Below are 25,070 nucleotides of genomic sequence, written 5' to 3'. Positions count from 1 at the left end.
CAGTTTCCTCCAGGCGCTTGAATAAGATCATGACAAATATTGAAGATTTCTTTTTGCATTAAATGATGTGCTAAGCCACTTCTGAATACCCTTTTAGTCACTCAAGTCCCTGCAATACTGCATATTAATAATTCTTGCATTCTTTATCTTTTTTATATCTTTACATTTGAGTCTTTATTCATCTCGTTTGCACACTGTGGGCCAAAGATGGAACTCTTATTTTGTCCTGTTTATATGGCAATACTGACTTTGATAGTTCTTACATGGAAACTGTTAATTGCAAATAAATGGGAGATCTTATCACAGTCATAGGTATCCAGAAGGCCCCCCCCCCCGTGAATCCTTTTGCTATCATACCTAGCTTTTGGCATGATAGCATCACACTCTTCAACGTCAGAAAGAAAAGCAGACTGTAGATGTCAGAAGTTTAAGTAAGAGATCGTAGGGCCTGCAATTTTGACTTACTTTTTCCAAGCCCCTTGGAAAACTATACTCAATAAGCAAGAAAACGGATCATTCTGAAAATGACCAAATAATGTCAGTTAAGTGTAATTTCTTTTAAGTATCTTACCTTTTTAAATAGCCACTTCAACAAAGATCACAAGCTAGCTTGTATGAACACATAATTAAAAGGCAACCAAATTTTGGTGGGGTGTATGCAAGGGATTATTTTTTACATGACTGCATTCAGTGTTTCTGTACACAAAGAAAGAATATGATTGTTTTGGGAAATGGGGTCCTACTGTGCTGAAATTGTTGTGTGTAGGATAAAATGTAACTTGTGGGAAAATAATAATTATATATACACTCAGAGACCGTCAGCAGAAAACTATCCTTTGTTAACTCACTTTGTTTTTGCACCATTAAAAAAAGTGTTTTTTAATCGTACATAAAAACCCCAGGGCCACATCTCTGCTTGTGAGTATGAGAAAGATGTCAAATTTTATGTTACCATTTTTCCCACAGAAGTCACCCACATGGCAGAGGTCAGAGACTCGTCTCATGTTTGGAATGGACCAAATCGCGACTGCTGCTGCCAGTATAGATTTTAAACAGTTGCTATGTGGGCTGAGACAAACTCTGAGGCCTTACAGTAAGTTGTCTTCAAACCGGTCTCCCGCACCACACTGTAGATAAGCTTGGATCCTGGACACCATCCCAGTGATACGTGAGCACGTGTGTGTACATTGGCACAGTCTTACATGTTCCACAGACCAGCGGGCCACTTTCAAAAGGCTTCTCACCTCCTTCCACTCAAGGTCATGAACACGTGCAGCAATAAACACACTTCACCGTGCATCTCTGAAAATTACCCTTCTGGTCTTCTTCCAGTCCAGGTCAGAGGCAGGAAGTGAGCCGAGAGAAAATGAGGAAGCAGCAGCAGCGCTCTCTTGCTTCAGGTAGTGACCCTGAACCCTGACCTTTAACCTCACCTTGAATCACTCTGACAAAACACAGACTTGCAGCTCCTAATAACCTTAAAGTATATATTTTTTTAAAAGTCAGAAATGCTTAAGATGTTAAAACACATTAGTAATATTAACTGAGCATTGAAATAAATTTAAAATAAAAACAGAAAGCTCCTTTATAATTTATCTCTTTATTTTCGGACAACAATAATAACAGTATGTTGCTTTTGTTCACTTTTTTACATTTACAGAAGTGGTGGACTCATGGACTTTGTTCCTTAATCAAACTATTGGACAATGTTTGAGGTACAGCTGCAAAAAAAGAAATGACTGTTCAGGCATGAACCCTGTCCAAATCCAGCATCCTTAATGCTCGTGTTTGCAGGTCAGAAATTCAAACCTTAGAACTATCTTAGAAGTATCAACAGTCACAAGAAGCCTAGCTGTTTTTGGACAGAGCCCACGGCTTTGGAGGGTGACTGATTTTCCAGAGCTGCCTCACCAGTTCCAGAAGAATAACCTGCTGCCATGTTTGGCAGGCTCCAGTTTGCCCTCGATGGTTTGGTTGGGCTCTGGACGAGGTCTAGAGTGGTAGGGGTTCTCTGGCAGGGGCCGCGAGGTTGACACTTTGGTGACCTAAGGAAGAAAAGCAACACACAAACCATAAATTCTCAGACATACACAGTATAAACACACTGAAGACTCACTCAAATATTAATTGACACACTGATGTCAAACATGGCAGTTATTAGGAAACAATAGAGCACATGCTCCGTGCCAATCTCTGACAAGAGATTATGCTTAAACCGCATAATAGGTCCATGCTAAAATGAAACCATACAAAAGTTGTCAACAGCTGAAGCCCTGAACATTTCCTTAGCCTTTCACTGGGCCTTCCATCTCATCCCTTGTCATGATTTATATCCCTGCACCTCTTTGTTTCCCCCAAAATCATCCAGACTGTCCCCTTTGTCCCACCTTCACACCATTTGCCTCCTAACCTTTCTTACAAAAAACAGTTTGCTAATTTAAGTTCCAAAATGAGTAACAAAAATGGAATCTGTTTTAAATATATAAGCAGCCAGAAACTTGGTCCAGATGCACATTAACTCATTCACTGCCATTGACGTCTATAGACGTCAATTACGTTTTCAATGGGAGGGGCTAGAATACAACCTCGGGCAGCTTGTCAGTGAACATCAGACTGCTTGAAATGTATTTTTCACAAAAAGCTCGTTTTCTCCCTTTTTTTGGTCAAAACAGGCATTTTTGGTGGAACCCACCTCTCTTCTACAGCTGATTACTAAAGAACGGAAAATGGTAGAAACAAGCTTTTTTTTTGGATGGAAGAAGAGAGTCTGTTCTTCATTTTGGTAGGTTCAGCGTTTATATGATCATAACACACAGTTTTCTGTGGCTCTTCAAAAATGAGTAAAAATGCTCAAAAACCCTGGCAGTGAATGAGTTAAACAAGAACATTTTTCACAGTTTTACAAAGTCACATTTTTGTTCTTTTCTTTGCCGGCTCACATGTTTGAGTCGGTGCACAATATCTCTGTCTAACAAATGAAAGACAGCCAGAAAGTTGATTACAACCATTCAAACGCTCCCAGGTTTTTGGGTTGTTGTTTTTTTTTTTTTTTGCAGAAGTCCTTTTAAAAGACTACATAAATAAATGTCTAATAATCTATTGTTGGCATCGCTTTTTGGCTCCGTTTTGATTGCTGATACCTAAATTAGTGATTGCCAGTGTTATACAAGCCCCTTAAAAATGCTGGTTTTATGGAAAGAGAAAAAAACAAAGCAGCATAAAACTATTTGCCTGCTCAGAACTGTAGCTGAATGAGACTGCATAAGATGCAATCATACATACCCCACAATCAACATGAATAGAGCCCATCAACCGAGCTACAGTACTCACACTGCAAATGCACAAGTTAATCCCTCACCAGTCTCACCTTAGACAGATCTCCCAAGTCAGGTCTCTCCCATCCCAGTTTCTCAAGGACGCAGCTGTCGAAAGCGTGCTGCTGTTTACGGCAGTGACGGAGTTCTGCCAAGTTTGAGTAATCCAGGCAGGTCCAGTACTCCGTGAAGGACTCGGCACAGTTCCCCTTGATTTGCCTAAAAGGCACAGTGCAGACAGACACACATCATAACATGCAGAAGCAGGATTAATCTTCATACAGACTGAATCTGCAACGCATGAAGTGGAAATCTTTCTCTTAAAATATAATTCATTTTTATCCATCATCCATTATTGAAACATTAAAACCACAAAGATGAAATTCATAATATTGACTGTATTGTTTAAATGCGGTGTTCTCTGGGAAATGATCCCAGCATTCATGTGACTAGCACTTTGACGCACACCACCCATGTCGCAGACAGACACCAACACACCCACTGCTAACACCTTCACCCTCCAAAAAGTGAAAGCACTCCCCGACAGCAGTGGCCTCCACCCTGCGGAAATGTGCCCTGTCAGAGTGCAAAAGTGGCCTAAGTCACTGGCCTGACCTCCAGAGTTCCTAGATCCCAATCTGGGAAGTTTGGAGGAAGCAAACTAAGTCAGATGCACAGAGGCTCCTCTCCACATCCTACAGGACACCATCCAGAGATCCCATCAATCCAGCGACCACTGAGAGATGTTTTGGTGGGTGATAAGGGGTACCTACACAATATTAGGCAGGTAATTTTGATGTTTTGATGCCTAGTTGTATGATACTGGTGCTGACACCAGTCAGCTGACACCAATCAGCACCAGTATCCCACCAGTCAGTGGGATTTTCAAAAGAATGCATATCATAGGAGTCAATAATTCAAGAATGTAAAGGACAGAGCTGCTCAAATTTAAGAAACCAAATGTATTTAAGAACTTATATCAGCGTATGGTTACTCTGCTTGTGAGCAGTCACTTGTTGATTGAATCTGATTGCTATGGGCTGGTTTTCTATAACAAGAACACCTAAAGGTGGCTGGCAGTTGCCAGAAACACCAGAGAATCAAAACAGGCCCCTGGTGCAATTACAACTTTTCTCAAATCTATCTTCATTATCATAATTGCAGGTTTTTCTCTCACAAAAGCACCTCAGTTGCTGCACAGGCGTCACAACATAACCAAAGCTCAGAATAAAACTTTTCAGTAAACACAGACACTGCACTTAAGAGTGAAAAAGGCCAGACCACAAAGTTTTATGGACACAATACGCTTCATGGGTAATTTTCTTATTCATGTTCTAAATCGGCCACTTTTTCTACTAAAGAGAGGGAAAATTACTGGAGTGTTTTCTACATCACACTTAATGAGCTCAAGTTGATGATTTATTCTTATGTTTTTGGATAATTTAGAGAAGAGGCTGAGTAACTCAGAACAGAGAAATGACAATCTGGAACTGATTTTTATAAAGTCAAAATCAATATACTGATCAATAAGTAAAGAGAACATGATAAATAAAAAGCTTTGTGGAAACAAATAGTGACTCAACAGGACAAATGATGCAAAAGTGCAAGCGGCTGTGCGATTATCACACATTACACAATGGAAAATAACTCTTCAACGTATGCGGCAACAACCCTAAAGTTGAAGTAACTGAAATTTTGATGAAATATCTATTGAGGCTCATACTGATCTCATTAAAAAATGTCACTGCATAAATCAACCAGCAAAATACAACAAGATTTAAAGGTTTCTTCCCATAACTTAGTGCACAAGTTGAGCACTCATCCTCCCCCATCTTACATTAGGATGTACTTTGGATAATTGTCACACTGAACCACCGACCTTCTGATCAGTAGATGACCAGCCTTACAGGGAGTGCAGAATTATTAGGCAAATGAGTATTTTGTCCACATCATCCTCTTCATGCATGTTGTCTTACTCCAAGCTGTATAGGCTCGAAAGCCTACTACCAATTAAGCATATTAGGTGATGTGCATCTCTGTAATGAGAAGGGGTGTGGTCTAATGACATCAACACCCTATATCAGGTGTGCATAATTATTAGGCAACTTCCTTTCCTTTGACAAAATGGGTCAAAAGAAGGACTTGACAGGCTCAGAAAAGTCAAAAATAGTGAGATATCTTGCAGAGGGATGCAGCAGTCTCAAAATTGCAAAGCTTCTGAAGCGTGATCATCGAACAATCAAGCGTTTCATTCAAAATAGTCAACAGGGTCGCAAGAAGCGTGTGGAAAAACCAAGGCGCAAAATAACTGCCCATGAACTGAGAAAAGTCAAGCGTGCAGCTGCCAAGATGCCACTTGCCACCAGTTTGGCCATATTTCAGAGCTGCAACATCACTGGAGTGCCCAAAAGCACAAGGTGTGCAATACTCAGAGACATGGCCAAGGTAAGAAAGGCTGAAAGACGACCACCACTGAACAAGACACACAAGCTGAAACGTCAAGACTGGGCCAAGAAATATCTCAAGACTGGTTTTTCTAAGGTTTTATGGACTGATGAAATGAGAGTGAGTCTTGATGGGCCAGATAGATGGGCCCCTGGCTGGATTGGTAAAGGGCAGAGAGCTCCAGTCCGACTCAGACGCCAGCAAGGTGGAGGTGGAGTACTGGTTTGGGCTGGTATCATCAAAGATGAGCTTGTGGGGCCTTTTCGGGTTGAGGATGGAGTCAAGCTTAACTCCCAGTCCTACTGCCAGTTTCTGGAAGACACCTTCTTCAAGCAGTGGTACAGGAAGAAGTCTGCATCCTTCAAGAAAAACATGATTTTCATGCAGGACAATGCTCCATCACACGCATCCAAGTACTCCACAGCGTGGCTGGCAAGAAAGGGTATAAAAGAAGAAAAACTAATGACATGGCCACCTTGTTCACCTGATCTGAACCCCATTGAGAACCTGTGGTCCATCATCAAATGTGAGATTTACAAGGAGGGAAAACAGTACACCTCTCTGAACAGTGTCTGGGAGGCTGTGGTTGCTGCTGCACGCAATGTTGATGGTGAACAGATCAAAACACTGACAGAATCCATGGATGGCAGGCTTTTGAGTGTCCTTGCAAAGAAAGGTGGCTATATTGGTCGCTGATTTGTTTTTGTTTTGTTTTTGAATGTCAGAAATGTATATTTGTGAATGTGGAGATGTTATATTGGTTTCACTGGTAAAAATAAATAATTGAAATGGGTATATATTTGTTTTTTGTTGAGTTGCCTAATAATTATGCACAGTAATAGTCACCTGCACACACAGATATCCCCCTAAAATAGCTAAAACTAAAAACAAACTAAAAACTACTTCCAAAAACATTCAGCTTTGATATTAATGAGTTTTTTGGGTTCATTGAGAACATGGTTGTTGTTCAATAATAAAATTATTCCTCAAAAATACAACTTGCCTAATAATTCTGCACTCACTGTAGTTCCTGAGCCTGGGTGATGTCATGATTGAGATGCTGAATCACCCAGTAATGTTTCACATACTTTAAATTAGCCATTGAAAACATTTTAGGCAAAACTGATTTCGCAACAGCAGTGCACACAGTCTCAAACCAAATGGTAGCATGGATTTCAGGATGACATACTTTGGATTTTATCATTACAATCTTTTTAATTAATTAATTTGTTTAACTGATCTCATGCTGCTCTTTTAGCTGCTTTAATACACTGGCAGCATCTCCTCCTTTTGTGTCTGGAAAACACAAATACATTGTTTGCATATTGATTTTTGTATACCACTTATCATCCCTTGGTCCTTGGATAACACCCATATAAATTTTTATGTGATATAAAAAATGTCATATCACTATATCATTGCTATAGCAACGCCATAAATTTATGTTCCCTAGTGCACAACAACAGGATCAGCACGGCCGTGTCTGAAAGCCAAGCATCAGCCTCCCCATGATGAGTACCTAAAAGGCAGCTACCTCAACAAACTCCAACAGTTCTTTCCTGTTCCTGCTAAAGGTGGAAATTAACACATTTATTCGGACTGGGTTGTTTGATACCAGGCTGCGAGAGTTGAGGCTCGGGTGTGAAATTTATGGTTTTCAGGGATTTTATTGTTAGCTTGATTTCCCTGGGTCTTTTCTCGTGTTGTAGTTGTGTGTCTTGTTTTGAAAGATATATTTACCCGTTACCATAGCGACCAGAGAGCATAAAGGGGCAGAGAGGAGGGTGTTACTCTCAATGTTGTTGGTGCATTTCAGGAGGACGCTGCTAATAAAGTTACACAATTACACAGTGAATTCGCTTATTATTAATAAATTTACAAAATACCACAGTTTTTGTCTTGGTCGTATCATTTTATTTTGTTGTATTCATCCACGGCACCTTAAAGGCTGGTCCGTGAAAATATTGTCTTACATTAAACCGGTCCATGGTGCAAAAAAGGTTGGGGACCGCTGTATTAGGTGATAGTACCAGGTACATGGTACTTTTTTAGTACCTACTCAATCGAGGTTCAAAGCAATCAGAAAATGTGACGTTGTCAGACTGCATGTCACCGATTGGCTAGTCAGTAGCATCACTTGATAAATAATGAGAGTGTCTCCTTCACAAAAATCAAAACCACCATTTTTGCAAACCAGCAACAAGGGAACTAACACTGACTAACACTAACAGAACTAACACTGTGGTCCCCGATTCTGACAAAAAGCCACTGACTGCACTGCAGGTATAACATCACCTCAATGTTGTAGCATTCATGTTGCATACAAATGATGTCACGGGACGTTGAGCCGTGTTAATATAACAACCCCACGTACACATTAGGTAGTACTCGACTGTAATGGAAAATGACTTGTCGCATTGAGACGAGTAGGTAATAATGGAAAAAATGCTTACTTCTCTAGAATCTAGTTGCTCTTCTCCATCCTTGATGTTACATGGAAACCTGATTATCACCACCTTTTTCTTCCCTTGCACTACTTTTAAGTCACATATTCAACTTTACCATGACGTTTACTCAGTTATGTTAATAATTTATTTTAACCAAAAGTCAAAAGATTGAAAACCTTATTAGCAGTAGAAGACACAGAATATGAAACTTCCCAACTCTGCAGTCTTCAACAACTTTGAACTATGAAGGCACAACTGCCCAAGAGCAGCATTGGAAACCTCAGAACACATTCTCTTACCCACATGCCCATCACCAAGAAATGCAAAAGTATCTGACCAGAGTTTCACATGGACTCCCACAGTCTGCACTTTCAGCTGGCTCCAAAGTCAAGCCACATTTTCAATCACTCTCTGACCACAAGCACACTGTTCACTTTTGCAGATGACAACAATGCAGCAGCCCTCAGCTCTAAAAATATAATTACTCTGCCTAATCACCGGAGTATCGCCTTTCTGTCAAATATCATGACAACGTCAAGCCAAGGCATAAGGAAAAATGTTATTCTCGCAGAAATGACAAAGCTCATCCTTTCACCATTCAGACTGCTCAGACAATACGTCTAAGACCTCATCAATCCAGTCCTGTTTGTATATAGTCTCCTGCTTTCAGTGTTCACTTTCAGATATTGTGTCCATTCATACCAGAACTATATGGCACCAAACTACTACCTGAAGAAGTTGAGTGCACACTCATTGACCTTTCTCCCTTCCTCTAGGCACTTCCGGGGATCCTTCTCCTCCCAACGGCAGAGCATGAACTCTTTGTTGGGTTTGTCACATTGGGAGCCATAATGGTGGGCAGCAGCCTTCAGTACCGAAGAGGACACTTTTATCTGCACAGAAAGCAACACATGGAAGACAATTAGAATGAAAAAGGAACATAACTACAAGAGACACTAACAAATAACAATTATGCAATTGGTGTTTTCATGAGACACACTTTAGTTCACTTCAATTTTATGTATATAGCACCAACTCAACAAGAGTGTATATTAAGGTAGCACTTAGTACTAGTTTTATTTTGGTATATCAACAAGAAACATAAGACAGACCACAGTGAAGCCAAAGTTTATTTGCAATGTCTCTCTCTAGATGGGCTGTGTTTAAAAAAACACAAACAAAAGCCTGGATGCAGTTCCCAGTAGGAATTGTAAATGAACCTTGTATTGATCAGTTAATAAAGAAAAAACAGCATGATGTGACATAAAGAAAGAGCTGTGTTGCTACTTTAATATTCCCATTACAACTGCCTTGTAGTGATCACTACTAATGTGATTTAATTTATAGCTGCTATATGCATTATTATCTCATGAAGAGCAGGCACGCTCAACATATTAAGAGCTTCTGCTGTGAAAACATGTCCTTGAGCATCTGAACTGTTGACTGTTTATTTTTGTCCAATAAGAAACACAACCTATACAATAAATAAATACATTATGAAGCAAAACTCTACACAGAAGTACAAATTCTAACATGAGAATGACCACTTTAGCCCACAAATTCTGGCTTTTTTAAAATCTGAATATTTTACTAGGACTGCCCCCATGGTAAAATTGCGGCCTGGTCAGTGTTATAATAAAACTTTAGCTATAGCCAACGCATGCATCTACTTGTTTTGCATTTCCATTTTATCAAAGGAAAACATTTGCTTATTTATTTCTGAATTTTTTTTAATCTCCTCGTCACCCTACACATGTAAACATTTAGCCAGCACAAAATTAATGTGAGAAAAAACAAAAAACAAAACAAAAACAGACATCAACCACTGTTTGCCATTGATGCCATTTGACACATTATGAAATGTAATGATTTGTTTTATTTTTGAAAAATAATGCAAATAATGTTTAAGGTGAAATCAAATGTTCACAAATGAAACAGGAGTGTAAACATTATTTGTGACAGTTTCAGGATTTAAATATACAAAAAGCTAAAGTAAAAGAAAAAACTGAGATTAAATAATAATATCTCTGTTGCTGGTGTTGAATTATGTAGTAAAAATGACATTATTAAACGCTATTTACATTTAAATGATTTATATTATCTACAACAATATTTCTGAGGGCTACATAAGTTAATGATATAGCTGTTTTCTTTGTGTCTTCTCTTTTGGAGGGAGGGTAAGGCAGCTTTAACAATATGAATGCAGGTCAGATATATACAAGCATTGCTTCTATCTGACCCTGTTCAGCCATTACTTCCAATATAAGTGAATTTACTATCTGTATCAAATATCAATATCAAAATCTTTCAACAAGGTAAACATGTTGGTGCATTTCTACAACATATAAATATATCTGTGTATATATACACTATATTCTTCTCTTCATGTTCTCTTTAAAATATCTGCAGGGGTCTTGCCAGGTATTTAACAAAAGTCATACTGTACTTAAAGAAAGTTTGTCTCACAAGCTGAAAGAGTATGCTTTAGCAAAAGCTTGATCAAGTGCTAGGATGTTAGGACAGATCTAATTTAATGGTGCAGGCTCGTTTATTATATCCACGGTGCTATTATTGTTGGACAGGCACAGGCTGCTGCTGCTGACAGCTATCACCTGACTTCCAAGGACAAGTTCAATATGTCAAATAGCACTGCTACAACAGACTGGTATAAGAACCGAATGGAATCGAAAGCTCCTTTCACCCTGACAGGTATAACCAAATGTACATTCTGAATGCACATTTGCTAAACTTAAAAGACTCAAGACGTTAACGCCATATATTGTTGTCAAAAATAGTTATAAAGGCGCCCGAAATATTTAACACCTTCCTGTGCTATAGTAAATATTCACTCACGTGTGTATAGCATTCATCAATATAATATAACTATCTTAGCAAGTAAAGCTAGTGGCTTAAAGTTTACAGCTTTTCAAATGAACCGTGCAGCAGCTATCCCTTCAGCTAGCTACTTAGCTGGCTTGTCCCGTCTTCTTCATTCATGCTAAACAATAATGGCCGCTCACCTCGTCCACCTTCATCTCCTGCAGGGTGGGTACTTCCAGCTTTGTGGGCATGACTGCGTAGATGTGCAGTTAAAGAAATCAAGAAGCTCAAATACCGCTGGTGAAAAACATTCAAGGTCCTCGTCAGACGTGCGAGCGACGAGGCCGTAAAGAAGGTCAGTTAACTTCCCCTGCTACTGTCAGCTAGTGGCCGCGCTCTGATGACGCAATTCACAGAGCGACGCGGAGCCGCATGCGCACTGTCAAAAGACTTTTGAGAAAATAAAATTGGATTGACATTTATCATATTTTATTTAAAAATGAATAAATCCAACAAACTATGAAAAAAACATTTTTTTTAAGATGAGTAGAAACCAATAACTTGTTCAACAGTCGTATTGTTGCGTCATTGCCATGGTAACGGTATACCGCTTCACTGCTGTTTTCAGTTTTTTTTATTGTTTTTAGATCGACTTTGCATGCTTTTTCCACCCTACATAGAAAGCAGGACATTGTGTTAATGGAGCATATCGGAAGCAGTTACAATGGGGCAACAAAATTTGGCAGGTAGTTTGGCCGTTGTTGTGAAAAAGAGCCACAGACACAGTGTTTGCATGTGTGCGTGTGTTTGTGTGTGCTCGTATACTCAAACACAGTTCATAAAACAGTGTGTTTTTTCTCTGCTTCAGGATGGAAGGTGAAGGAGAGTACACCTTCCCTACAAATACAAGATATGTGGGAGAGATGAAAGATGGAATGTTCCATGGCAAAGGAGTGCTGTACTTTCCAAATGGAAGTAAATATGAGAGTACCTGGGAAAACGGCATAGCCAAACAGGTGAACAGTTTTGTATGCGTGTCCATCCCTTCATGTCAGACTGTCTGCAGCCACATGCATAACTGTGTGTGTTTCACATTGGTTATAGCTGATATTATCTGATATTACATCTGGTCCCTTTTAGTAATCACTCACAGTTATTATCGTAGTAATTAGGTTTGCCTTTTTTCGGTAGGATCTTTAGCCTCTCCTGCTCTAAAGTAAACTTTCATGAACCTCACTGCAATAGCAATCACTACAATTATTATCATCACTGCTGTTGCGGTTCATTTGAAATGATAGTAGCTCTTACCCATGACAAACCTTGGCCCAGACAACCCAGCACCTGCTTTTAGTGCCAGTGAAAGACCTGCAACTTACCTCCATGCAGAACAAATCTAAACAATTCAATAAACCCAGAAGTTTCCTCCAATTTTTGCCTTTTCTATGCGATCCTTTTGTAATACCAATTAGCTTTTTTAAAAGAACTGGCAAATGTAATAAAAAAAATAAAAGAAAAATAAGAAGAGCACAGATTACAGGCGCTCAGGATCTTTATTCACAGCCTTAGTTAGAGTTGTGCAGGTGCTGAAACTGCTTCTGGCAGTGGAGAATGAGCAGGCCTGGAGGTTCCAAGGAGCAAAGGTATGAGGTTGGAGCCCAGAGAGGCTATATGTCAGAAATGTGGCTGGCTGGCACACAAAAAGAGCTCTAGAGCACAGAGAGTCATGGGAGCAAAAACTAAGCAAAGATTGTGAGTAAGCATGACACACTTCCACTCAGTCAGACAGTGGCTGCATGATTTGGTCTTAATACATAAGGAGCAGGCTTGAAAACCAGGGATCCAGGAGAAACCAGTGAGCAGCCATGCTCCTGGGAAGACCTTACAGCATTACGACCCATATATATGCTGTATAGTTAACAGCATTAATCGAAGCTGCTGCTCCTGGATCCCTATCAGCTCACTGACATGAGATAATGGTGCACTTCAATGGAGCAGATTTATTGGTTACACACCTAGTGCAGGTTTCAGAGATGTACTCTGAATATGACTTAGACTAAATGTCAAGGTCTTAGCTGTTTTTTGTTTTGGGGATATTGAATTCCTTGTGAATATATTTGAGTTTGGGCTTCTGTGGAGGTTTATTGTTATTCCAGGTGTTTCCCGTTATGATCTCTGTGTTGGATTTCTGGATTCCTGTTTTGATTTCTTTATTGTAGTAGATTGAGAGCTTTATCTTAGGTGACATTCCTGTTTGACTTTACAGTTATCCTTTTCGGATCCTTGTCCTTATTGTCCTTACTTGTATCCAATTACTTTTTTCAAGTAATGAGTAGAGTAAGGGATTACTATTGCAAAACAGTAATTAGATTACTGTTACTTTCCCATAAGCACGCTACGATACTGCGTTGCTAAACCGTGATTTTGTTTGTGAGAGTGTCTCATGACAATGTCTTACAAGTGTGCGACATCTGTGGCAGCAACAGACGTGTGTAGATCAGCAATGGATAGTATGGAGTGCAGGAGAGAGCACGACCATGTAGCGTTTAAAGCTTGGAAGTACTTAAATTACTTCAAGTTTTATTCTGCAAAAAGTGACAAAAACATAAACTCCACTGTAAACTCTGCATAGGAGGAAAACTTCTTTCTACAGCAAAAAATTAAACTTCAAATCTGAGCAATTATCTAGGACACTGCCATGAATGTGAAATTCACAGAGAAAGCCCCGGATCCCCCCGCTGACATGACAGTTGCGGCACCTGGCAAACCCCTGACAGCCCCATTTCTGCTAAAAAAGTGAAAATAGATTTAAGAACGACAGGACTTAGTGCTGCTGGATCTTTTATTTTATTTATTTTTTGCTGTTTTACTTGCATCTATTTGAAAGAGTGAGTGTAAACACAAAATTATTTTATATGCTGGAATATGCAGAAAATAGGTTTTGTTACGACTCCTTCTGCTAGGCGGCAGGGGCAGTCTCACTTCCTCCAAGGCCCAGGGCCGTAACAGTTTAAATGTTAAACAAATTTCTTCAAAGTCAAAGACTGTTGCATATAATTTATTTTTTGCAAGATGCGATGTGCATAAAGTTAAAAGATTTAAAACTAATAAAACAAGTTTTAAAAAGAGTATTTTTTATTTGATTACAGGTCTATTGCTTTATTATGTATTCAGGTTGTGTATCATGTTTTTTAAAAGTAACTAATAAAGTAACTAATTACTTTTGAAAAGAGGAAATCAGTAAAGGAACGGGATTACTTTCTTGGAGAAGTAATCAGTAATTAGTAACTAATTACTATTTTCAAGTAACTTGACCAACACTGCTTATGAATGGCTTAAAATATTTTTTCAAGTGGCTCAAAAAGCTTCAGTCGAGTCATGCAGAATGTAAACAACTAAATAAATAACTATACATAATAAATGCCAGGGAAGTCTGTTTATGTTATGTGTGTCTGAAAGGGAAAAAATATCCGCTGATATGTTGCAATACCAGATTTGTAAATAGCCAAATATCAGTATTAATATTGGTCTTGAAAATATCACTATAACAGTTGAACTCTAGTTAAACTCTAAAACTATCCAGAGTATCTAACTCTACTTATGCACTAAAAGAAAATGTGTGTATTTTTTGGAAGATTTTGACAGTTATAAGGATATTTTTATTGGGAAAAATTAGGAAAGCATGGAAGAACAATGAAAAAATATAGATATATAGCTAAAAATGACTGGAAAGTGTAATGCTGTAAAAAACAAACTAAAAAAAACAGGCGGCCGTCTGCCGCCATCTGCTGTGACTGGTTGGGGGGGGGGATGAGGGAGAAAAGAGGCAGAACAACAAACAGCGTCTTTCTTGTATCATCCCTTGAGGATAAATAAAGTTCACCCCAAATACCAAAAGACATATTTTTCCACTTTCTCCTTGAGATATGTATCTGTGCAGACAGCTTTGGTTTTATCTGCTGAGGTTTGGAGATATTCATCACTGAGAGCTCTGCGTCAATCGAAAGACAATGGAGGGAAATTTAAATTCTTCTGGGTTCTCAGAGAACTCAAAACTGACATTTGAAAACCGCAGCTTCAACTTATCTTTCCAGAAACCATGCCTGGGGTATGCAGAATAACCCAGACCCAGACCTTACATGCAGCAAAGTTTGCTGGAATATTCCGTACGATAACTGTCATCAGTGAGATCTGTGCATTATCTTGGGTTTTTCACTGATTTGAGGAGCACACGTTACATTTCTTTCACTAACAGTGCACTGGGATTGGGGAGGATACAGATATTACAGCTTTGGTAAAGAAAACCCTCACTTTCCACTTGTAAGATATCACTGATAGGTGGTTTTTATTAAGCAGACTTAATTATAAGGATACTTCACAGGTCTGTGTGTGCTTCCACACCAGGGGACATTTACCTTTGCAGACGGACTGCAGTACCAGGAGAAGGACTGGAGCTACTGCAATGGTTATGACAGACGCTTCTACACGGAGAGGTGCAATGGCCTCAGACCTGCAGGTTGGATCTTATTTTCTAGACCACTCCTAAACAAACACACAAGGAATGATGAGCATATAGTGTACAAGCCAAGTCTCTGTATTGTTTGGCTGAAAGCTTCCTCTCAGTGCTGGATAATTTGTAAACTATGAGTTTTATCTGAACAGCTCTTTCTATTTCGGTCCCTGTTTTTACCTAGCAAAGTTATGCAGGCAGTTCTGTCATCCTGCTTCATGAGCCAGAGTCTGTGTTCATCACTGGCCTGACAAATAGATGGTTTTACCTCTAAGTCATTCCTCAGTCAAATCATAATAATTCCATCTATTCATACAGGAAAATCTCAGATAACAGATTTACATCCTCCACGAGCCATTCCTGATGGATGTTATGACTGTGGAGATGGTTTCTATAACCCCAGCACCAGAGTGGTCACAGCCTACACCGGCAGGTTTCTCAGGAGCGCAGGTGAGAGCAAAGCTCGCTAACCATTAGGAAAGGTGTGCTCATTCATATTAATTTTTTGTTATATACTAGTGGATACTTTGTAGCTTGTACCCCTGATCCACACAAGAAGCAGAATTATCTGTATTTTCACAACAAAATCCTCCTCTTTCACTGCTTACCCCACTGCGGTTTTGTGCACATTTTTCCACTTGTTTTGTTGCCAAACTGGCTCTGTCCACTGCTGAGCAATATCCAGGCACCGTGGCCTGTTGCGCCAAGGTAAATTAGAAAGATTAAAGGCAAGCTCAAACACAAAATTTCCATTTCAAATTATGTACACAAAGTGTTACGTCCAGTAAAGCACCTGTCAGTGATGGATTGCTTTATGTTAAAATATATTTATTCAGTAACCTAATAAAGTATGTCCATTTGTTTCTACGACTGACCATAGCTAGAAACAATATTAATTCCAGTAATCATGTAATTAATTTAACCTTAGCTTCAAATTTACCGCATGTGTATGTACAGCAAATATAAGTTTTGCACCTATGTTTAAACTAATGCTTGGATCATAGAAGAAAGCAAATATTTCCTCACAATATGGTTCTGTGTGACTGAGAACACGCGTTGCTGAATTCAAACAGGAGGGAATCAAGTAAAAAACAAGGCTGAGAGGTTAAATGATTGATTGATTGATTGATTGATTGATTGATTGATTGATTGATTGATTTGGCGTGAGGTACACAGGTGAGGAGTCTCTGGTGATCGGGTTTTACTGTAACATAATATTTAAGAGGCTACTGATGGAATGAGCTGTGCACAAATATTCCCTGATGGGGGGAGCGGTGGAGCAGGGCTGAAGAGTGATGCTAAAGAATCTGGACGGATGTGATGAACTTAGTTGGAAGGACAACAACCGTGAACACTGGTGGTGATGTAAAGCGCGAGGCGAAGAAAAGGGTTGCACTAATCGGATGCTGAAATGACCGCTGACAGGAGCAGAAGACTGTTTCAAGACTATCGCGGTGCATCCAGGTGGGAGGTGGGCAATTGTGTGAAAAATATCATATGACACCAGTTGAATTTCACAAACAAGACTTTTCTGATACTACTGCACAAGCTTGATTGATTTAAAAAAAGTAAAAAGTAGGGTATGGGGTGTAGGTGAATTTTTTCACTTTTGAAATGGGCTGTTCTAGACGTTCGAGAGCTGCTGATGAGACATGGTGAGAGAGAGAATGTAAATTGCATTAGTCTTTCTGATTGAACTTTTGCTAAACTTCATTAAACTCTATTGAAGCTACTTTTAAACATAGTAAATCCTCAGTTCCTCTTTCAGAGTTTCATACGTTCTGTTCTGTGCATCTGCCTGCACAGTATGTCTGTCAGCGAGATTACACAAATAGTTCAGGCAAGCGAGACATGGTGGAAAGGTGGATCTGATCAAAGGAAAAATCCACGAGTGACTCACTTTAAAAACGTGAGTTATGGCAATGGCATCAGTGAAGGATTTGCTTTACTAGAGCGCTTTTAGGACCCTTTTTCTTTCATCATATTTAATAACTACAACTCTCAAAGTATACAGTGTGGCCATATGGAAAGGTCTTGATAAGACTGAACCCATGGAGTGACATTAATGGATTATCCTTGCATTATCTGATTGCAGATCACTGTTGCATTTCATCTGATAGGCAAGCCTCTATAGGCTACAGCAGTAATTTTTTTTTCTCTTTTGTTATTTGTCAAAAGTGGAAAATTGAAGACACATTTTTCCACTGAACGAGTGCCCAGACTGGAAGTCTTGATTCGAAGTGAACGCAGTCTGTCGGGTGTCCCAAATTCTGACATCCTCTGTTTGTCGTGTCTCCCTGCCATGATTTTTCATCACTAGAAAATGTAAGACGTATAGTCAGTGTCATGTTTCTAGGGCTGACAACATCAGGCTGTCGTCAGGTGGCTTCCCAGTCGATCCAACGATCTGATCTGGATAAATATCTCAGCTCCCACATAGATAGCTGTGCACTTTATTCAGGCCTTAGTAGGCCTCATGCCTGTGGGGTTTGCAGTCCTTTCTCTGAACATGTGCTCTGCAATGTATTGACAAACTCCTGCAAAACTCTTGTAACACTGGTTTTAATTGCCGTAAGCCTACAAGTCAGTGTTTTCTGACATTCTTTCATTGTTAAATAAGACAGAGTCCAGCTTCAATGTCTGGCTTTTTATCTAACCATTTTCAAATCTGCTTTATTTTGTGTTTGAATCTGATTGACTCTTTTTCCTCTTTAGGAATCACAAACAAGTCTTAAGAAAGGATTCTTGGCACAAGTTACAAGGTGACTCACGAGCTCCCTGAGGTATTAATGTATTTCGGGGCAGGATATTTGTATTTAGATGAGCTACTTGTAACACAATGCAGATTACTTCCACCGGTACACAAACCTCATTTACATATGTGTAGAGAGAGAATCAAACAGATCCACATCCTTGCCAGATGTCATCGGTATGTGTAAGAAGACAAAAATTTGGTTCACGATCCTTTCCTTAATGCGAGTTGTTCATCATCATTATAGTTCTGGTATTGATCTGCAGAGTGATGAAGAAAGGGAGATATGGGGGGAAAGAATAAGGGAGGATAAGAAGGAAAGATTTTTTTTTTGGGGGGGGGGGGGGGGGGGGTTGGAAGTTGAGTTGAAAAAGAAGAGGAACCAAAAACTTTCCAACAATACTCAGACTCTGTTTTGATTTAGATAAATATGAAGTCAAACAGCAACTGTTTAATGGGTCTGTGCCTCTTTTTTTCCCCTTTGTTCATATGCAGTTTGTGTGGAGTGATGTGTTGTGTATGTGGTGAATGCTGTTACATACACTCTTTATGCTTATGTGTACTCTCCCTTTTGTCTTGGTATACAATTCTTGAGAAGAATGTCTTCGTATCCTGTATGGATTTATTTTTCAACCCTGGGAGGTGAAGGCATATTTGTCAGAGTGGGTGTGAAGACTGAATTTATTGCCTCGTGGTTTCCGCCCAGGATGAGGACTGCGGGGATGATGGGGCACAGGGAAGGCCCGCCCTCCCAGTGGAGAAGTTTGCATGCAGCAAGTAAGAGGAAGGAGATCCCTATGTCGCTGTGGGGAAAAATTGAGCCAATGAAGACAAAGTCTCATGTTGTTTTAGTTTTGTTTTTAAGGTGCAAAAATTATTATTTTTACCCCCTGGAACCACATGTTGCTGCTTGGATATATCTGGCTAAACTTTCCTTACCCGCCAAATTGGACCTTCTGCAAAGAAGCCGTTGCAAACTTGGACAAACAGTCCTTCTTGGAACAGCGCCAAGCAGCAAAACAATAGGATCTGTTGATAATTTTCCCCAAGAGGTTTTAGATTATTTTTGGAGTCAAAGCGCTTTCTTGTCAGTTCCCGTATGTATGGAGGGATTTGTCAAAAACGGACCATGTAGAGTGATAGTGATAATGGAAAGTGGTGGGAGTGGACACAAAATACAAAATAGCTACAGGGAAGAGGATTCAAGAGTGAGTTCGAACTATACGTTGTGTATTAAGACGGCTGTAGCCAAGCTGATTGTACTTTTTGGTTAACAAAGTCCATTTGTAAAGACTCGAGATAAGCATGTTTTGGAACCAGAAACAAAGAACTCAAAGGGCATTGTTACTCTAAAACACCTTGTTTTCGCCTCCTTTTGGCTGATGCTGATCATAATTTAGAAAATGCTGTATCCAATAAGAAACCAGTGACTGAGACTGCGAACCTCTCAGAAAAATGTTTACCGAGGTCATTGCTAATGCCCTCTGCTGGCCATTGGAAAGAGTGCAACGCTAATGCACTTCCATCTTTTATATACAGTCTGTTTACAATCTCCAAATACGCTGGCTGTCCACACTCATTCTCAACTACGGTGCTCTTTTGCTTTATAAGCCTCAGATACAGATACAGCTGTATTTCATGAAAGAGGATGCTGGCCATTAATAGAACGATTGGGAATTTGTTCCTCATATTCAAGTTTACTCAAGCTCAGCACCAAACCCTAAACCACTCCTCAAACGTGAGTTACTCTGGATAAATGCCAACGCCAAATAGTTGCAACTCAAACAGTGACAACAGTAATGGATGACCCTCTCTTTCTGAATCCAAGTGGTCTGCTCAGTTAATTCCACAAAGCCCATTACAAATATTCACTTTAATCATTGACCAAAATGACTCTGCAAGCCGACGGAATGATCTTTTTAACCTATAGACGATAAGTGTCCTCCTCCAACACGCTGACGCATGAAGTCAGTGTGTCGTTCTTGGCTGCTGTTTATTATTTCATTTAAGGTCATACAGTCTTGAAAAGCTAATCCGTCCTAAATTATCTGCTAAATTAGTTTTATGATTCTAATCAAGCAAAGAATTATCTTTTTTTTTTTTTTTTATTATATCTAAAGTTAGTGATTTCATAGCCTCAGTTAAAATAATTTCTCATTAGGATTCGAGAGGCATTTCAAAGACTGGCACAGCTCCGCACAGTTATTGTTTTTGGTTGGATGACACTGGAAGAAGGGAGTTTGGAAAAGGGTCTCGAGCAGGAGTCAGACAGGTCACTTGGATACAAAGCTACCTCCTGCTTTGAACAGAGGACAGGAAAAAAGGAAGTGTGCACTGTGCAGTTATTGAAAGCGATTCAAAATACACATTCATCTATCGCAGATTTTGTTTCTGGTTTTACTACCTCTTCTTAAGTCCCACAGCAGTTTGTAGGTGGTGCAGTAGGTTACTTATTGCTCACCTGGAGAATAAACCAAGGGAAAATAAGAGTATAGTGCATGTCAAGCAGCAGATAGAGGGAGCACCTTTGTGCTCTAACTTTAAGAGTAGGGATGGGTATCGAAAACCGGTTCTTGTTGAGAACCGGTTCCCACTGTTTCAATTCCTTGGAATTGTTTGCCATTTTTGCAAACGATTCCCTTATCGATTCCAGTCACTCCGAATGATGTCACCACGTTGCGGAACGCCATTTAGCTGGCAGGAAACATGGCGGCTCAAACGCTCAAAAGTTTGATTGTACTTTACGAGAACAGGGCAACGTGCAATACTTGCAAAGTAGATATTTAATTAAGGGAGGAAACACTACGAATATGCAAAAGCATTTGCTCACAAAACACATGATGACTTTAAATGAATGTCATGTTTTTAATTCTGCTCCGGACTCGTGAATCTCAACCCAGCGGCAGCGGTAACGTTTGCACGTCCTCTCCCGTTAATGCGGCAGGTAAATAATCAACTAACAGTGCATATTATGTTAGCGCGATCTGCCTTCTTACAAAACCTGCCATTACTGTGCATTTAGGTGACCATGATGAGAGAGACAGACAGAGTCTGGCTGGCTCAGATGCTGGCAGTTCTCGCTGCAGTCTACCGGTAGCGTCTCCTTTCAGGCCAGGATAGACGAATGTCACCGAGCAGTGACTCAGTTTGTGGTAAAAGGTTTGCACCCATTTGCCACAGAAGATGCCCCCGATTTTCGGTAAGTGAATGTGTTTAATTGTAGGCAGGGACATTACTGGATATTCTTGTGTAATTGCTACAGAATAATTTATGTTATACTTTGTTATTGCTACAGAAGAATATTTATTTTACAATTTTACATTTACAATTTTTTTTCCTGGGGACCCCGTGACACCCCATTTAAGAGCCATAGGCTGTGGATCTCTTAAGATCTCACTGTTGGGTTTGTAAGGCCATGCTACTCCTAAATTTCTATCTTGTTCAAAGAGAAGATATAAAACAAAGTTCTAAGCTAATCGACCTTAGTGTTCTCCTTTTTTAAAAATAAGAATTGATAAGAGAATCGAATTGTTAAACAGAATCGAAAATGGAATCGGAATCGTAAAAATCTTATCAATACCCATCCCTATTTAAGAGTGATCTCACTAAATCAGTTGAGATTTTCTAATCCAGTTTAAAAGAACCAGATAGCCTGTAGGTGAGAAGGTTTGATAAATGCACATGATGTGAAAACAAACAACACTATAGATTTTTTTTAGACTGCAGTTCTGAAGCAGTTTGAGGTTTTTTTGTTTAATAATTTCTATTTTCATTATGATGAGATCGTTACAACAGTTGTGTCTTTCCACCCTCACTGTGTCACAGACAAACACAGCTTAATTAAAACCAACAGACTGCAACACAGGGAAATGATTACTGTTAAATGTTAAATCCAAATCACACAATCAACAGACTAAATATTTTTAAATACAAACAGCTCACAAGGCTATTTTTAATCTGCTTTGCTGCAGACTTCCAGGGACATACATTAGTACTTTAATTAGCCATTGCTGATGAAGATTGCTGCTAAAAGTTTGAAGGTACTAAGACATTTTGCACTGCTCTGTGAAACTGTAATTTAAAAAGAATGAGGGATGCATAGGTCACATCTGCGCTGGAAATCTCCACTGGCGAGTGCCTGAATACGTTCTGTTATTACTGCAAACAAACACACACACAATCAGTTGTGAATACTGCATTCTGTCTTGGCAACAGGCAGCTTCAGAAGGGGCCATGTGTTGCCATATTATTTGGAGCGTTTTCCTGTTTCTGGAATAACCGCTTCCAGTTGAGACTCTGGGCAGAGCAAGCTGCACACCGAACACATTCCACTGCCAAGGAAAACACCTCTCTGGTGACCAAAGCGCGGCCCCTCCCTTTGTCCCCTTCCAGCCAAGGTGTTTCACAGACAGATAGAAGTCAGCCGGTCCGCTGGGGAGTGCAACATATCCTCACGCTGCTTTTCCTATAAAACAGGATTCCTGTGTTAATCCTGTGAGCCCTGGCAGATGGATTAATAAATTTACAGCTAGAAATTGTAAAACCATCGCTGTTTCATGTTGTATGTGTGTGTCATCAAGACACAAAACCACATTAAAATTGGAGACAGATGACTTATTTATGTATGTTTGAATGTTTGTCTAAGTGTTCATTTTGTTGATTTCCATAGAGCCTTTGCTTAGAAACCAAAAGTGTGCTCCATCGATCGCACCAGTGAAGGGTCAGGTCGTTTCTCAGCGAGTCACAGAGTTCCTGTGAATATTATCCAAATTCTGGATTTACTTCAGCAGAACCTTGTTCATCTCTTATGCAACCACTGTGCTATAAGAAAACCCATTTTCGTTTTTGTAGTCAAGCCATGCTGTATATCTTTGTGTGCATGTATACGTATGTATGTATGTGTGCATGTGTGCTACACCACTGCCATTAGGCTGGAAGGAAACACTTTTCTCTCTGAGTGTATTTTGAGGATTAAGATAAACAGACTTTAACAAGGTGCCATTATCGCTTGCACACACTCCCCTCCTCTCACACACTCATATAAAGGTTCTCCATGTAGGTTGTTAGTCGACCAGAAAACTGTTGATGAATTTGTTTCTGTTATTGCTGTGTTGCTTTTCCTTCTTATAATTACCCCCCCCCCCCCACACACACACACACACACACACACACACACACACACACACGCACGCACACCCCGGGATTTCACTGCAGTTATACCCATCCTGCCTGATAATTACCACCGTCAAAACTGCTAAATTTAAAAATCACAAAAAAGTGCTGTCCTCGCATGTAAATACGCCAGCCACCTGTACCCTCAGCTAACTTTAGGTGCCAATTACACGTGACTTAAATCCAGAGATAAACGCTGCCAACACTGAAGAGAGCGAAATTGCAGCAAATATGAAAATGCCCCCCAATCTAATTATCATTAAGGAAGGTTTTGGGGGGTTGGTGGTTAATTGAGGTCAGTCTCGTGGCCGCTCAGTTATGTGTGAGCTGCCGTAATTACCTTTTCCGCTAACAAAATGCGTTACAAAGATCCGCGGCGGCAGCTGCCCGCGTGTCCGTCGCGTTCAATTGACCTCCCGATCAGAGCAGGTAGAAAAGGAGAGGCAGAGAATGAGGGGAGAGGTCGTTTCACACTTGAAGAGGCTGTTAGTGTTGACGCCCTCGGCCGGCAATTACACACAATCAGCGGGAGAGCTGCAGACCTGCTCCTCTGTACAATGGAGCCCCGCGCGCGGTCGAACCTAGGGGTGAGGCCCGCGAGCCGCTCAAGTGCGTGCAGCTGTGCGCGCTCCAGAGAGAAAAGCCGACTTCCCCTGCAATTAGCTCCTCGTTTCAGTTTTTAACAACGAAAAACTGGTTTATTATCATCTCCTCTGGCAGTCGTTTCGGTTAAAAAAAAGAAGAAGAAGAAGAAGAAGAAAGGAAAAAAAATTGGCGTCCATTTTTTGTGTGTGGGGGTTATTATTTATTGGTGTCTGAAGTGGCTCTGAGAAGTTATTTTCTGCTAATTGTCGGGCTTATCTTGCTTTGACAGATTTAACCGAGACTTAAATGGCACTTCAACGGTGCTGCCTCGCACTCAGTGCGACCTGCGGTGTGATAATGCTTGCTGTTAGGTTTTTGATTTAAACGTTTTAAGCGAGTTCAACCAAAAATGCTTCTTGCTGTGCGCCTTTATATGATTAAATCTGTACTATTAGAGTGTAGGTCAAAAGAATGGTTAAATGGTTCACTTTTATCTGGAATAAAAAGAAGAATAAAAAGATACAAATTCTAATAATTTCCCTTTGGATCTTTCCACCAGATGACCAGGAGCATGAGTGGATTGTGCGGACTTGTCGGAAGGCTTGAGATGAGGTTTGTGGCGCTGAGCCGGAAAAATCAGCTGCAGCCAGATGTGAGGAGAGCAGCAATGTTAACTTTTAGCATGTTATTTATTAAAACCGAGCTATAGGGAATTTCTGTCTTGTATTACATTTTGCATTAATGACTGAAAAGTAAATGATCAAGTCCATGCTTTTAAATCATCTCGTTTTATTTCCCCCCCACCCACATTGCTGCTGTGGCCTATGAATTCTGGGAGGTGCAACAGCCGCCTTTCAGTGCATTCATCTTAATTTCCATAATACTGTATGCATTACAGAGAGGGAGCTAGAGGAATGGAAAGAATCTGGGAAATACATTTACAATCAGTTTACAGGCAGCACAGAATACATCCAGTTTTATTACGTGCTTTGATTGCCATACTGTATTATTTCAGATCTACATCTCAC

General features: G+C 39.9%; 2 protein-coding genes across 7 annotated transcripts in view; one reads left to right on the top strand and one right to left on the bottom strand.

Annotated features, from left to right (window-relative positions):
- Nucleotides 1–1,584: 1,584 nt before the first annotated feature.
- Nucleotides 1,585–11,434, bottom strand: ndufa8 (NADH:ubiquinone oxidoreductase subunit A8). The gene is made up of 4 exons (XM_085279390.1): nt 11,227–11,434; nt 8,936–9,099; nt 3,368–3,533; nt 1,585–2,045 (listed from the first exon to the last, which is right to left on the bottom strand). The coding sequence occupies exons 1-4, from the start codon at nt 11,275–11,277 to the stop codon at nt 1,908–1,910; spliced, it is 519 nt and encodes a 172-aa protein (XP_085135516.1). The 5' UTR covers nt 11,278–11,434; the 3' UTR covers nt 1,585–1,907.
- A 94-nt stretch (nt 11,435–11,528) lies between these two features.
- Nucleotides 11,529–25,070, top strand: part of morn5 (MORN repeat containing 5) — a 39,812-nt gene continuing 26,270 nt past the window's right edge. For 2 of the 6 annotated variants that reach the window (XM_085279391.1, XM_085279393.1), the window contains exons 1-4: nt 11,529–11,772; nt 11,895–12,042; nt 15,428–15,539; nt 15,852–15,983. In XM_085279391.1, the coding sequence (XP_085135517.1) occupies nt 11,726–11,772; nt 11,895–12,042; nt 15,428–15,539; nt 15,852–15,983 (439 nt within the window). In that variant the 5' untranslated portion in view covers nt 11,529–11,725. Of the gene's footprint in view, nt 11,773–11,894; nt 12,043–15,427; nt 15,540–15,851; nt 15,984–18,248; nt 18,317–18,883; nt 18,900–24,601; nt 24,812–25,070 lie in introns of those variants that run through there. The other 4 variants (XM_085279394.1, XM_085279395.1, XM_085279396.1 and 1 more) reach the window with 4 other exon arrangements.

The sequence above is a fragment of the Mchenga conophoros genome, linkage group LG7, assembly GCF_057382185.1.
Source record: "Mchenga conophoros isolate Kocher_MC1m ecotype Shallow Benthic linkage group LG7, M_conophoros_male_GT1.1, whole genome shotgun sequence".
Classification (NCBI taxonomy): Eukaryota; Metazoa; Chordata; class Actinopteri; order Cichliformes; family Cichlidae; genus Mchenga; species Mchenga conophoros.
The sequence above is the reverse complement of the archived record's forward strand: the minus strand, read 5'-3'. Positions and strand labels throughout refer to the sequence as shown.